At 39.5% G+C, this 14,815-nt stretch overlaps 1 protein-coding gene across 1 annotated transcript; it reads right to left on the bottom strand.

Annotated features, from left to right (window-relative positions):
• Nucleotides 1-633: 633 nt before the first annotated feature.
• LOC115682095 (nucleobase-ascorbate transporter 2) lies at nt 634-5,596 on the bottom strand. The gene is made up of 14 exons (XM_030606233.2): nt 5,199-5,596; nt 4,941-5,038; nt 3,996-4,172; nt 3,753-3,853; nt 3,591-3,666; nt 3,425-3,484; nt 2,926-3,110; nt 2,366-2,462; nt 2,191-2,277; nt 1,932-1,990; nt 1,759-1,850; nt 1,491-1,568; nt 1,222-1,382; nt 634-1,068 (listed from the first exon to the last, which is right to left on the bottom strand). Exons 1-14 carry the CDS (start codon nt 5,287-5,289, stop codon nt 856-858), a joined length of 1,575 nt encoding a protein of 524 aa, XP_030462093.1. The 5' UTR covers nt 5,290-5,596; the 3' UTR covers nt 634-855.
• Nucleotides 5,597-14,815: the final 9,219 nt, after the last annotated feature.

Raw genomic sequence — 14,815 nt, 5'->3', positions numbered from 1 at the left:
ATGTCACATCTTCATTATTTCGATAGATCTCTCAAATAAAGGGAAAAACTTAAATCAAGTTGCGAATATCTTTGAATGGAACGGTTCATCGTGAAATATCTTAAATGTGCGTTCGACTTATCGCTTTCGATTAGAACAATCGGGATGGATCAACAACCCCACTCGATCATTTCTCCAACTCGTGATTATTTGGAAAGTCCGAGTAAAGTGGGGGTCAATTCAAACTTTGGATAACCTCTCCAAAGTCACATCTTCATTATTTCGGTAAATCTCTCGTTTTAAGCTATATATACACGGAATAATAAATGGAAACCCTAGAGAATAGTCATGTTAAATTCACGAACCACGAGAGGTGAGACAATATATTTGAGAAAAGATATATTTGTACGTGTTTAGCCAATCATTTCTGTCGATTCAAAACATATATATTGGTAATGATTTTAGCTATTTTTGGGAAGCTAATCACTCAGAAGGTTTAGATAAAATGATGTACATAGACTAAATTTATGTAAGACCATTGACAAATTGAGGGTCTATCTTTTCAATCGGATCCCTGGATTATCCGAATAATCACTTCATTTCAATGCACCTCTTTCTCGTTGTTTGCCAAGAATTGAGACAGCAGAAAAAGGAGGGAAAAAATAAACAAATTTATTGCATTAAACCCATATATAATAGTTGGGTTAAACACATATATAGTAAGTTCAATGACAGGGGTGACCAAGGTTTCACATTGAACTCTGTTCCATTCCATCACACCTTTAACTAGATTAACCACACACAGCTCTCACACTACCCTCTGGAAATGATGCTTTTCCTCATACAAATTCATCGGCAATCACAGACTGTATTACTTCACGACGGCGGGAAGAAACGGTTGAGGTTGAAGGGAAGAGTGTAGAACTCCTCGTTCCGGCTGTCTCCTTTGAACGTCCGGAACTTGGCCCACCACGGCATTCCCCGATCTTTGGCACTGTCCTTGTACTCTAGAGTGTTGTCTAAGAACACGGCCACGATCAGCGCGACCGTCGGTGACGAGAAGAAGATGGTGTTCAAGAAATCATTGAACTGCAGAGAGAGATAGAGAGAGAAGGCTTAAGGTAAGTCTACTTGCTGCCAAGTTATACAGACAACAAAGAACAGTACTTTTTATGAGAATTATCTACAATTGCTTGTGCCATCAAAAGGGTCATACTAAAGGTCCAGACGATGAGCTCTTACCCATATTGCCTTGGTATGAGCAGGACCATGGAGGGCCTTGGATGTGTATTCTCTGAAGTACTCGGGAACAGACAAGCCCAAGAAAAGAGATACGCCCACAATGAAGAGATTCCTCATTGAGTTCATGTTTGTGAACTGCAAAAATGACAGCCCCACAGAAGCTGGAAGAAGGCAAATGCAACTGTTAAATAATAATCAGATGCTAAACTCAAGATACTAGGATATTAGATGTAAACGGTTGGGTGGATTATCACTGTGGTTGCACTTACCAACAAGACCAAACAGAACGCAGTACACAGCGGCGAAGATCGTAAATGGTATTGAAGCAAACAGTGCTCCAAATTTTCCTTCAATAGAAAGAAAGTATGTCAGAGAAGGGAGACGAAATGAAGAAGTCACAATAAGTTAATAGTTGAAGTATTATCCCACATCAATTGACAACGGGTCCTAAATGCTCTTTATAATCATGTAGTCTTCTCCACCTATCAACTTAAGTTTTTAGGTTAGACTTTCTAACATTAATGCTCTATGACTCACCAAGTATCGAGAAGAAAATCATAAAGCCTGCAGAAATCTGAATGACCCTACGGCTTCCGACTCGAGTGCTTCCAAGAAGACCTACATTTTCTCTGTGACATCAAGAACAAGCATAGTATTGAGAAAAGGGTGAAAATGAAGGAAACTTGATATCAGGTTAAAATACCACTTACACTGAGACTGTCGAGCCCGTCAATGTCCCAAACATTCCATCCAGCAATATGCCAATTCCCTGTGCGCGAAGAAACCTCACGTTAGTTCTTCGAAATTAGCCGATTTTCTGCTAATTATAATTCTGATGAGCCAACCATTTGACGAGTTTACTCGAACACTGCTTTTATCGGGCAGCAAAACTAGGTGTGTTGGTGTGTGCGTGTGTTAATAATTTCTTCTGGTCTAAATGAAGTAAAAAAACCAGGCAACATGCTGGACCTGCCATCCGATGCCGCGGCTAAGAACATGAGCTGGAGGAGGTGTCGCACTAGCCAGACGAGATGCAGCCTTGTATGCTCCTGTTGACTGTCAAAAAGACAACCTCTTAGGGTCACCATTGAACTAGTGACATTGAAATGGATTGTGCTAAATCTTCGTTTTATCTGATTAGTACCTCAATTAATGAGACCAGCACGGCAGCCATCATCCCAAAAGCATGTCCAGCATCAAATGTAGGCGCACCCCACTGAAGAGGGTATGGAATCTTTATCCTGACAACAACCAACTCTCATATCAAACAGATGTTCCGTGTTTTTCACTCACACAAGTTGGGACTTCAGCTAGTCATAAGATTTCTTTCTACTAGATTTGGCTTATCCTAACAAAATGCCAGTGATCCCCCATCATCATTGTTGGGACTTCAGCTAGTAAAAAGATTTCTTTCTATTAGATTTGGCTTATCCTAACAAAATGCGAGTGATCCCCCATCATCATGCTTGAGTATACACCTATCCGCTATTGGTGCATCACTCGTATGAAAATTATAACTGTGAAAGGTGTTTTCCTGTTTCAGTGCTTGGTGTTCTTCGACCAGCAACTATTATATTTAACCCCTCTAAATGTCTAAATGCACATCGGGTAAAGCCAATTTCTTTGCTCTCTCAAAGACTGCGCTGGTTACAGTAAATGCTTTAGCCTATGTTGTGAATTAAACTGAGAGGAAAAGTGACTGACCATGGAGCAGAGGATATCAGGTTGGCCCTGTCAGTCCGGCAATTGATTTGAGTTAACTCTGGATGATGTTTGTATGCACCGCTTGCCGTCAAGAGGTGTGCGTACGCCCATATCACAGTGATTGATATAAGGAGGGCAAACCGTTCGAGTACAGGCAGTTGTCTTGTATGAAAATTCTTTAAGTACTGTAACAAAGTTCATAAGAAAGAAAAAGATGAGCAGGAAGGAAGATGAACCCGTTGCAATACCATATATAATGTGATTTTTTCTCATAAACAAAAAGAAGATTTGCTCTCACATACTTTTAATTTAAAAGGGTGATGCATATTGAATCCTATAACTAACGTTAAATACTTCTTTGACAAACAAATGTTATTCGAATTATTTTTAAATATCATGGGAAATGGTTTAAACCATCTCCATTATTTTTCATATAGAGTAGGATTTGTCTGAATTATACCTCAACGAAATCAATTAATTGCTGATATAGGTGTATTACCTGGGAGAAGGCTATAAACAAAATAAGCATAGGGATGCCAATTTCAACACATCTTCCAACCTGAAAGATGAACCATGAGTGTAAGATTAATGAATAAGGGTGATTATTCGCTGTTGGAGGAATCCACAAATTCATAATCAATGTCAGGAAGAGTGCAGTATCCTACCACGGGGAAACCTCGATCAAACAGACCAAAGCCCACCAACGCAATCACAGGTACCATACCTAGCGGGCTGAAGAACCTGCATTGTAAGTTGCATACATTAGAGATTATGCTTCTGTCAACTTCATTAGTAGATGGAAATAATGTGTGGGATAAAATCTATACCGGGAACATATTGCCCACATCTGACTGTACCCAAGAATGATTTGGATGCTTGATGCTACAATCAGAGCGCCCTGAACTGCTCTCATCGTACTAAGGAATCTCTAGAAATATACGGACAGTTCTAGTCATGTGAGCACTTGAAGATGCTTTATAAGTTTACCTATTAAATCCAGCATTGTCTCCTAGACAATGCTGTTTCATGTGGACTTAACTATGGGGGCAAGTAAAAATCTTCTAACTTACCAAATGATCATCCTCAATTCTTGCTAGTTTGGAATCATGAATTATCGATATAATAGGGACCATATACGCATAAGAACCTCCTATAACTGTTGGCAACCGGGTTCCAAAAAGCGTCTGTAGGAGTGTATTAATTCCCTCAACAAATAGCAACGTCTGCACTACTCTCACTTTGTCACCCTGGCCAACATAGAAACCAAAAAATTTCAGCAATATAGGGATAGCAAAGGTCCCCAGTAGATTTTCAAGACAAGTTCAATTTTTACTTATTCTCCAGGAACAATCACTGAAAATATTAACCTATCATAATGACAAAGGAAAGAGAGCACTTTGGTCAGATTGATGGCTCATGTTTTTAGGCCATTTGAACGAGTGCCCTAAAAGCAGTTGCAAGTAAGTTTCTATGTTCAAAATCATTGAAAACAGCAGTATGATAAATTCGCACATACAGGATATGCAAACGTGCAAAAACTCACTTATAATTCGAAATCACACTGATTATAGCTTCGCAAGTGAGATCACGGCGCTTGTCAACAAATTCTCCGAAATAAGACAAGAGTGGTGCTGACTGCTGTCACAGTTTCGGGGTAGCTACTGAAAAATCTCCAAATTCTTTGAATGACTTAAGTTATGATGCTGACGTATCCTTATAAGCTTCTTGCAAAATGAAATGACTAAGAAATTTGTGAAAATATACTGACTGAACTCATCATAACCGTGATTATTTACTGTAAATCTCTCTGCAGTTATTGCAACATTAGCAAGAAAGATGCTCTGCTCGATGATCTATTCCCACAATCACCACTCAACAGATAAATGAAAAGATTCACTAACGAGAGAGAAATCAATGAACGTAGCTTCACTAAAGATGGAGAGGAATGATTACAAAAAAAATACGAGTAAATGAGATCAATCAGTAGAGAAGAAAAAACAGAGATAGAATCTCACATCAGTGCCTCCCATTAAAGGAACCAAAAATGAAGGGATCATCACTGCTGTTCCCAAGGCCAAAATGTAGTGCTGAAAGCCCAAAGCTATCGCTTCCACTGGTTGCAAGTGCAAAAATTTATACTCATCAAGTTCAACAACAAGTGCGAAAGATCATCGAGCAGTGGAAATGGGGTCACAACACGAATTAATCACAGATTATAATAGCAACAAGATCCTAAAAGAAAAAACAGAAAGAAGGAGAGGATTGACCAATACCCCAAGAAGGGTTGGAATCTATGCAATACTCCAAGCCCTGAAGTTGGTCCATTGGAGGGTGGCTTATTTCTTCTGCTTTCGGAGCCGCCATTGCTTCCAGTTCTCACACTCTGAAACAACTCCTCTAATGCCTCTACGTCCAAATGGGTATCCCCAAAACGAACCACAGACACAAATGGGCACAAAAATCTTGGTCTTCACTGATGTAAAAATCGGAACTTGAGGCAGAATTCGATGTCCGTCTCTAGAGAGAGAATGGACCCAAGAGAGCGACCGATGATAACCCAAAAGAGAAGCTTAGCAGAGAAACGAAAAAGCTAAAAGCGAGAGCATCGAAAGGTGAAGACTCGAGAGCAAAAGAGAGAGGAAAGAACGCAAGCAATGGGGGAGCGAGTGTGTGTGAAAGGTCTGAGAAAAAACACCAAGCACTTGCCGCCCACTTTAAACCCCACCCTTTTTCTCACAAGAAGTCTTAAAATTTTGCGAGCGTGTGAGAGTGAGTCACACCAGCATCGGCCTCTTTCGGATTTTGCAGAGGATGGGGAAAAAAGAACCGTTAAGCGTTTCTCCTGCGCTTGTCCCCGAATTGCCCCTGAAGGAACACGACTCCCAACTCCCGTGAGGAGTCCAAACTGGATGTGACCGTTGCCCCTTTCGTACTGTTTCCCCCTTATTAAAATCGGGCTTTAACGTGAGAGACCCCAGAGGGGGTCTCTGTCTTTATTATAATCTTGGCCCGACGAAGAGGACGACAGCAGGCAGAAAAAAGGGTGGGCTGTGATTTGTGAACTGTGGCTTCCATCGTGCACGAGGTGCTAGTTTTTCCTCCTTAAAAGCAGAGAAAGAAAAAGTAGGACGAAAGAGAGAGAGGATGTTAATAAGAACCCTCGTAGCCTTGTCTGATTATGCATAACACGAGCGAGATAGTATATTCGGGAATCGCAAGCTGTTCTTATACGGGTATTTAACAAAGTCGTTGTTCTTTTGGCGTGTTAAACGAGCGTCTTGATACATTCGATACGAAAAGCGATTGATTGAAAACTTAAAAAAAAATTTCTATTATTCGGTTGCTGAATAAATTTCCGAAGACACTCGCATATTTCTGTGGGGATGCTACAGCTACAAAGTGTATGTTAACTCCTCATAAAATATGGAGCATGTTTTTAAATTTGTACTGCTGCCAGAAAGTTGTGCTGAATGCCTTCTGAATACTTAAATGGATTGAGGAAATGTTAGATTTTCAAAAGGCCGGTTGTATATGTCACAAGTAAGGGACTATTTGGTAAAAACTGAAAATTAAGTGCTGAAAATATAAAAAACTGAGTTCTATACAATTGAATTATAAGATTCCGTTTGTTTCGCGAAAAATGTTATATTTTTTTTAAATGTTTTCCAAGATGTCATTCTCCAAGATTATAACAATATTTTTTTGTGCTTGTCTGAAATCTGAAAAAGAACTAGAAAATACTTTTCCATCATTTGGAGAAAAAAAATTTGATTTGATTTTTCTAAATAGACATACACTACTCGGACACTAGTAACTCATGCACGGGTAACCAAGAAACAAGAGCACCAAGGTCTCAGGTCCGACCACAATAGACCTTGACCCAGGCATCTGGAACAGGGAACATGCATTTAGGTCCCAGGCATTAGCATGCGCATCAGTCCCGAGTCTGCAGAAGCTAGGCATGAGAATCCACTACCCATGCCCCGCTCCCTAGCACCTCGCCCCGAGTCCGTAGAGTCTAGACCCGAGGGCCCCGATACATGTGCCCCTAGTCACCTAGGCCTTCAGTCCATTGAGGCCGAGCTGGGTCCACCAAGGCTAAACGCGGGAACCTAGTGCCATGGTCCAGGACTGGGGCACGGGTGTCGAGGTCTCGTGCCCAGCCTCGATGGTTCTAGGCTTAGGCACAAGCATCAAGATCTTGAGCCCAGGCACTAGGAACCCAGCCACAAGCACTAGGAAGCCTAGTTGCCGGGGATCCGAGCACGAACTTTTGGGTCTTAGGGCAAGCCTTTTTGGACTCGAGTTCAGGCTCCATGGACCAAGGCCCAGGGGTTAGGGACTCGGGGCACAGGCACTGGGGCCCTGAGCCTAGCCTCTATGGATTTGGGCTCAGCCTCAATAGACCCAAGCCTGAACACTAAGGATCCGAGCATAAGCACTAGGGTCTTGGCTCAACCTTTGTGGACTTGGGCCAGGGCACCGGAGAGTCGGGCAATGGTGTTGGGTCCTAGGCACAGGCATGGGCCCTGGTGCCCCCAAATTCTATGGATCCAAGCTTGGGCACCGACTTCTGGGTCTAGCCTATTTGGACTCAACCTTTGCCTTAATGTACCCCAACGGACCTGGCCCTGGCCTCTAGACCCAGCTCCGTTGCCCAGGTCCTGGAAACGAGCATTGGGATTCGTGTCCAAGCGCAAAGTTCCTAGTCCAAAAGCTAATATCTATTTATATTTTGGAAAATGATTTCCGATTTTTCAAAGAGAAAATCATTTTCCTAAATTTAAATATAGATTTTTTATTGACTAGGAAAGCGTTTTCCGTTGACTCATTTTTAAAGGAAAAATATTTTCCCTTTCCACAAAGCAAGAGTCACGTCTATTTGATTCCCCCTTTTAAGTGCTGAATTAATTTGAGTCCTTTGATAATTATCGCAATCAAAGTATTGGATTTTGGTGATTTCGCTACGTTGCTTCATTGGTAGCAAAAAGGTGATTGAACGAGATTGAATACAACCATGAAAAAGATTACAAGAAATTCTCCATTTCTAGTATCATGAAAGCAAGTTGGTCATGGACAAAAAAAAATATGAAACCCCTCAACTGTGCCGAGGATGCAAGAATCGAAGTGAAAACTGAAATATGTATTTTTTGGGGATAAATACAATATTTTCCTTATTATTTTTACCCGTTATTCAATCAAGTGTTCAACATTTTCTACTGATAATAATGTCCTAAGGTCACCTTCTGTCATTGGAAAAGTTCATGTTCATTTCTAAACCGTGGCCCCATCAAAATTTTCAAATTTCTTGTCGTTCCAAGTTTAAACGAGTATTATTAGGAATTTCTTAAAAGATGAGTAATTATTTCAAAATCAAGAAATAATTTTATTTTGATATAAATTGAACAAGCGAAAACTTCATTATTAATTCTATTTATATTTTGGCAATATCAAATATGCATTGAATTCTTACGCACATAAACTGGCTTATTATGAGAGATTCTTAAGGTAAGAATTTTGATGTGCTAATCGTCCTAAAAAATCAAGAGCTAGTAATATACGAAAAAACAAAAAAAAATTGCACTATTTAAAAGATTATTAAATTAGCCGCAAATCTATTGAAAAAAGCTGAGTATGTTTCCTATTAATTTTGTGAAATACAACATCTTTCTAATGAGAACAAAAAACAAAATATTCATGATTGCATGTCAGTGATTAAAAGAGAATGAGTTTCATCATGCATTTGCTAAAAATAATATTTAGGCCTCCCCAAGATAATTTGCTCAAGATCCGTTACGTGGGTCACCGTGTTTGAAGCCATGATGCATGTTGACCCGACTTTTTAGTAGACGCACTCACTTTTCTTTGCTCCTTTTTAAGCTTTTTGATTCCTAAGTATGGGGGTGGGGGTGGGCAAGATAAACCGCTCAAATTGTGATCAAATCGAACCGGATCGGATCAAACGATTTCGTCCGATTCTCGGGAATATCGGTCCGGTTCCCGATTCCTAAAAGTGGAACTAGTTTCCGGGCGGTCCGATTCCCAGTTTTAGGGTGGGAACCAGATCGAACCGGACCGATAAATATACATATTTTCCTAATTTGTTCATATATATATTTATTTATTTATTAAAATTTTTGAAAAAAATAGAAAGCCTAATCTAATTTCCTCAATTCCCTCTTACCTTTTACTAATAAGTGATTGGTCCAATTGATTTAGCAAAAAAAAAGTGATTGGTCCAATTGGAACCGGACCGGACTGATGATCCGGTCCAATCCACAGTCCTAAGACTAGCCGGTCCGGTCCCTGATCCTAGTAACTGGGAACCGGTTCAATTCTCGGTTCTTGGGTTGGACCGGACTGGATTGGAAACCGTTCACCCCTAAGTGGGGGAGAATATTTGTTAGGACATTACCAAGGAAATGCCAAAGGGAAAAAAATTCTCTAAATTATGCCGACTATGATATATTTATCATAAAATCTTTTCTATGACACCACAAATCCCAAACTTGTACCTGTGTAACATATCTACCCTCCGTCAAAATTCTGTCAATGAAAATCATTAAAAATCTTCCTACATGGATGCTAAAAAGGCAAATAGTGTTGACATGCGTCTATTAGAATAATTAAATATTAAATTACGCCTTCATCTATCAGCTTAAGCTTGCAGTAGTCCCACAAAATCTTACATGATATCAAAGTAGGAGATAATGAAATAAAAATGACATTATTTTGATTAAAAAATCATCTTATATCATGGTGGGCATAGTTTATAGTTTTTCAGTGGATTTTTCCTCGAGAATATCCTCCACAATTAGCTCATTACTAAGCTATCATGAACCGTGATTCTCTTGGGATGTGTTTTATTCATCATTTGCGAAAGGATTTTAGGTCTCTAAAGGCCTTTACACCATAGTCGAGATGTTTGGCGACGCGATTCTTGAAGGTCTTTGAGCTAAAGTAAACATTTCCAAAGTCCTTTAGCCCAATGCCAGTCCCGCCCAATATCGGAATGCCGAGCATTTTCGGAATGCCGCTTCAAGAGCTAACGGAATTTTTTTTTCCTACTTCCATCTTAGCCCTCGCTAAACTATCGAAATTCCAATAATGCCCACATACTCGCTTCCCTTCGAGATTTCACGAGCAAATTCCAAACAGAAATTATAAAAAGAATACCTAATGAACGATTCTACATAAAAAAAATTTGCGCATTCCGAAAAGTTTGAAAAAGAAAGGACAGGTCAAATTGTTTGTGCCAGAAGAAATCCAAATGAAAATCCCATGATGAAAACAGGGTTTGCCAGAACGTCATTGTCCCATACTTTTGTTTTTCTTCGCCCTTTTGATCTGATCTTGTCATCTTCCAGTAATTTAAAGAGAGACAGAGAGAGAGAGAGAGTCTGACTAGACCCCTACGTGCGAATTACACAGCTTTGCCAAGATCTATCTAACGACTAAATTTTTTGCCCATCTGAGGCGCGACGGTACGGACAAAGCAGCACCTTAGAAACCGGTGCCTCTGCACTGTACGGATCGCCTCTGCACAGACCCGTCGCCATTAGCCTGCGCATGCTGCATCCCCTGGAGTTAAATGCCATGATATCATTAACCCCATTCTCTGCCCAGGATCTCTGTATCCCGTGCTTTTCTTATAGACGTTTGAAATGGTAAATTTGATCATAATCAATGTAGTCCTGATGGACTTTGAGATTTCTCATCTGTCCCTGATCTTAAAGACTTTACGTTTCCTTCTATCAATGATTTTGGCCCGGATGAGCCTACGCGGCCAGGCTCGAAGCATATTTATAGCATGTCTGAACGGATCAGACAGATTGCCGAACCTTATTATCAGGTCTACTTCCAATTCAAGTATGGGTTATTTTCAAGCCGTGAATGAAATCTAGATCGATAGTAAATAAAGAGCTAAGTCCAAATTCAACGTTCTAATAATTTATAGTGACTTTAGCATTTTGCATCCCAAGTTTTAACTAGGAATTCAACGCTTTTAACTCACCCATATATATTGTGGTCATTTCATCACCAATAATTACTGAAACCACCGGATTATCGTCGCGGCAATTTTAGATTTATGGTGTCGGTGTGATGTCTTATTGGTAGTGTGTCGATAAGACACGGGAGTGAAAAAGGAAAATAAAGAGAAGAGATAGATATAGGTAGACATGATCCGCCACTACCACCCGCCACTTACGAGTTTCGGCTTCGCTAAGGGTCATCTCTGAAAGAGAGAGAAAGAGAAGGTCGGGAGGGGGGGGGGGGGCCAAGGACCCTTGTTTGTTACTTAAGAGTTAAGATTATGTCTGCAAAACTTTTGGAATATATGATTGCACATGCACCTAATTTCAATTTTGGGGTGTATTTGTTTCGTAAAAACTAAAAAAAAAAATGATCGTTTGTATCAATTATAAAAATGTGCGAAAAATATTTTCATCATCAACGAAAATCTTTAAACATAATAATTATTGTCGATAACGTACGCAATTTTAGACTGACTATTTCAAGTGACATAAGCGATTATTTTTAGGAAAACATTTTGCTAAATTATTCATTTTTTGCGAAACAAATGGAGCCTTAACTTGATTAGTTTTTCTTTGCAAGCGGTTTTAAATTCCATGTGCGAGACTATCTATTGCCCCTCATTCTTCAATTGGCTTATATTTGAAAGAGGGTGATGCAAATGTGATCCCACATTCCTCAAATGTAGTATCCCAAAGGACTTGATATTCATGTAATCTCGAATTATCGAACACCTTTAATTGTAGGGTGTATTAACATTGTTGCCCATAGTGGCGGCTCTTTTTTGACAATTTGTTAATGTAGTCCTTTCTGCCCAGAAATTGTTGACGAGGACGTCAGCTACCTTAAGTGGCACGATCGGTGCTAACGTTGATGATTTTTGCCAATGTAGTCCTTCTGACCAATTTTTTTTTTTCAACTAAGGCCCGGTGGCCTCCGTGAGCCACATCGAGGCCGCATATCAGTGGAGGGAAAAGAGAAAAAGTAAAAAGGAAATAAAAAATTTATAAAAAATTCGAAAGAAATTGTAAAAATTATTTACTCTAGCGTCAGTCATGCCACGTAGGACGGTCGACGTCCACATCAGCGATTGCCGGTAAACATTGGAAGGAAAGACCAAATTGATAAATCGTTCAAATGATTAATACTAAATTAGCCAAATCGAAAAATTTAAAGCTGTATTAGTATCCGTACATTAGGTTTATAATTTTTTTTTTTTTTGATAAATTTCTCCTGACTTTGCGCTATTTGAGTGTTGATAGACGTCTTGCCAAAGTCGCGGGAAACGGTAGGGCAAGGTTGTCAAATCGGCCGAAAAAAACAAAAGGACTTTTAAGAAGAAACTGATGGTGTGGTTTTGCTGGAGGTAACTAGGGGCTCTTTGGGCCCATGCACATGAGGATGTGAGCATTTTAGGATCTAAAAAGGGTTTCTCACAAAAGCATGTGCTTATCTTCTCGCATGTTAATTTCTCATTAAATTCTTCTAAAAAGGAGGGTGCACTCATCTTTTCGATCAATACCCAAGTTTAATGACCGTGTTTAAGCGATAAACTTTAGAATGCACATCGATTGCCCCGCAACTCTTACGGACAATGTTTCCATCAAAGGAAATTTCCTCCAACCATTTTTTAATCCGTGGCTTACAATTATGGGTACCGCCCATATTTATATTGGGTTAGTTTAATATTGGCGTGATGTCCATAACCCGTAATCTACGAATTAAAAAGGATGATCTTTCTCCCGACTAGGGTTTTGATAATGCCACACACTTCGTTTTCATATTGGATTCCTTAGGAAACTTGGCATTGAGGTGAGCTGGAGAGCAAGTTCTGGTTTGTGCTTTTCCATGTCCAATCATCCATCGCAACACACGACTCCCTTTCCATGCCAATCCCGCCTAATTAGGGCTGCGAAACCCGAGGAAAGAAATTGAATTTTTGGACGATCATGGCAAAAGTTCGACACTATCAATCGGTCGAAACCTCGTCTTCTTCGTGTAACTGTAATAAAGGGTACGATGATTGTTTTGTTGGGGTCGAAACAAATTTAGGATCCTATGTTTCCGGATCCGTTATGCATGCTCATCTTCACCAAAGTAAAAGAGTCTACTTCGCATGAAAGAAGCTTTTTGACTGCTCAAGAACTTTTAGTTGGGCAAGCGGTTTATCTCCTAGGAATTCTCGTGTATTGGGATTGATGCTGCAAAATAATTGAAGAATGTTAATCCCGTCCACAATGCTATGTGTCAAGGGTGCACATATGATATTGATAAAGAACAGCATTATTGGACCGAAAAAATTGTCTAAAAAGTTTTAAACATATTATATTTATGCCAATTTGATCTTAAACCTTTCAACTATACAAATTCCGTCCTAAACATTTTGATGATTTGATAATTTGGTCCCAAACCTATCAATTGTGCCCATTTAGTCATAAATATTTTTGATAATTTGCTAATTTTTTTTGTCGAAAGTAAAATATTTCCTTCATAAATTAAGATTGTAAAATGATACATAAGAGATTCAAAACAAAGCAAATCCTAAACATAACAAAGTACAAACTATTGTAATAAGCACATTGTCATCCCACAAGAACAAATATGTCTCGGCATCAAAACAGAACGAACAGAGGCCAATTACTGAATCCTGCATTTATCATAAGTGATGAGCACACAACATAATCTCTTTTTCCAATAACTACGGCTTACCCAGTGGGCGGTGCATGCCAATATTCAATGTCCTCAGTACCATCATTGCATGGAGACACCAAAAACGGGTTGAATAACACCATTACCGTACGGAGACACTAAAAATAGGCTGAATAGGCTCTCGGATCTATATCTAGATTGCTAGAGATTGAACAAGCACAAAAATGCATCTAATGAACTCCCATATTTAAATATAGATAGGGAGAAGAGCTTCTAGTTCTAGATTTAGATCAAGAGAGAAGAGCTTCCAAAGCTCAGATAAGTCGTGTAACCACTTCCAGTGCAGCATGAACTCATCATAGTTCTCCTAGATCTTGTCGGACTTCTTGGTTTAGAGGATGTAGCAGGTTTATTTCTAATGACGAAAGCAGAAAATACGCCCAATGAGCAGAGAAGAGCACCGACAACGAGTAAAGAAAAAAACAAACAAAAAAAACTAGATGAAAATAATAAAACTACCAAATCAGATCGAGAGAGAAAATCTCTATTCAAATTGAGAAGATGCAGCCTCCCTCGACTGAGGGGAGCTTGGAGTGGCAGAGAAAAAGGGAACTAGAGAGAGGTGGGTGAGAAGAGAAAGTGGGTAGGGTTTCTCTAAAGGAGCTTTTTTGGCACAATTATTTCTCAGCCAATTTATAACCTAAATCTTTCGATGATTTATTAATATAATTATTTCGGCTAATTTTGATCGGAAATGAGTTACATGATGGTTTAGTTAGCGTTGTCCATCCTACATGGCACTACCACGCTAACATGGACATTTTTTGCATTTTATTAATTTTTTGATTTTTTTTCTTTTTTCTTTTTCCCTTCTTCCCTACACTGTCCTTAGCTAACAGCTGTTGTTGCCCATTCGTGGATGGCCCTTGCCAGACCCAGGGAGGTCTGCGCTTGCTAGATCTGGCAAGGGAGGCTGTCACCTAAGGCCGGCGATGGCGAACAAAGGGAAAAAAGAAAAAAGAAAAGGAAAAGACAAGGAAAGGAAAGGGAAAAAAAGGGAGAAAAATTTCAAATTTTTTTTTAAAAATAATTGCAAAAACTGTCTGTGTTAGTGTCAACTGTGCTGCGTATAATGGACGATGTTAACTAGATCGCCACATCAGATATTTTTGGCTAAAATTAGTCGGGAGGACTAAATTAACAAATT

The sequence above is a fragment of the Syzygium oleosum genome, unplaced genomic scaffold (assembly GCF_021117445.2).
Source record: "Syzygium oleosum isolate NSW1041296 unplaced genomic scaffold, Sole_v2.1 Sole_v2.18, whole genome shotgun sequence".
NCBI lineage: Eukaryota > Viridiplantae > Streptophyta > Magnoliopsida > Myrtales > Myrtaceae > Syzygium > Syzygium oleosum.
The sequence above is the reverse complement of the archived record's forward strand: the minus strand, read 5'-3'. Positions and strand labels throughout refer to the sequence as shown.

Coding starts and splice junctions, on each gene's coding strand:
- LOC115682095 (XM_030606233.2), bottom strand. CDS start 5,289: ATGGCGGCTCCGAAAGCAGAAGAAATAAGCCACCCTCCAATGGACCAA. Junction 4,173..4,940: donor CTTTAATGGGAGGCACTGAT/GTGAGATTCTAT, acceptor TATGTTGGCCAG/GGTGACAAAGTGAGAGTAGT. Junction 3,485..3,590: donor TTGATCGAGGTTTCCCCGTG/GTAGGATACTGC, acceptor TTCATCTTTCAG/GTTGGAAGATGTGTTGAAAT.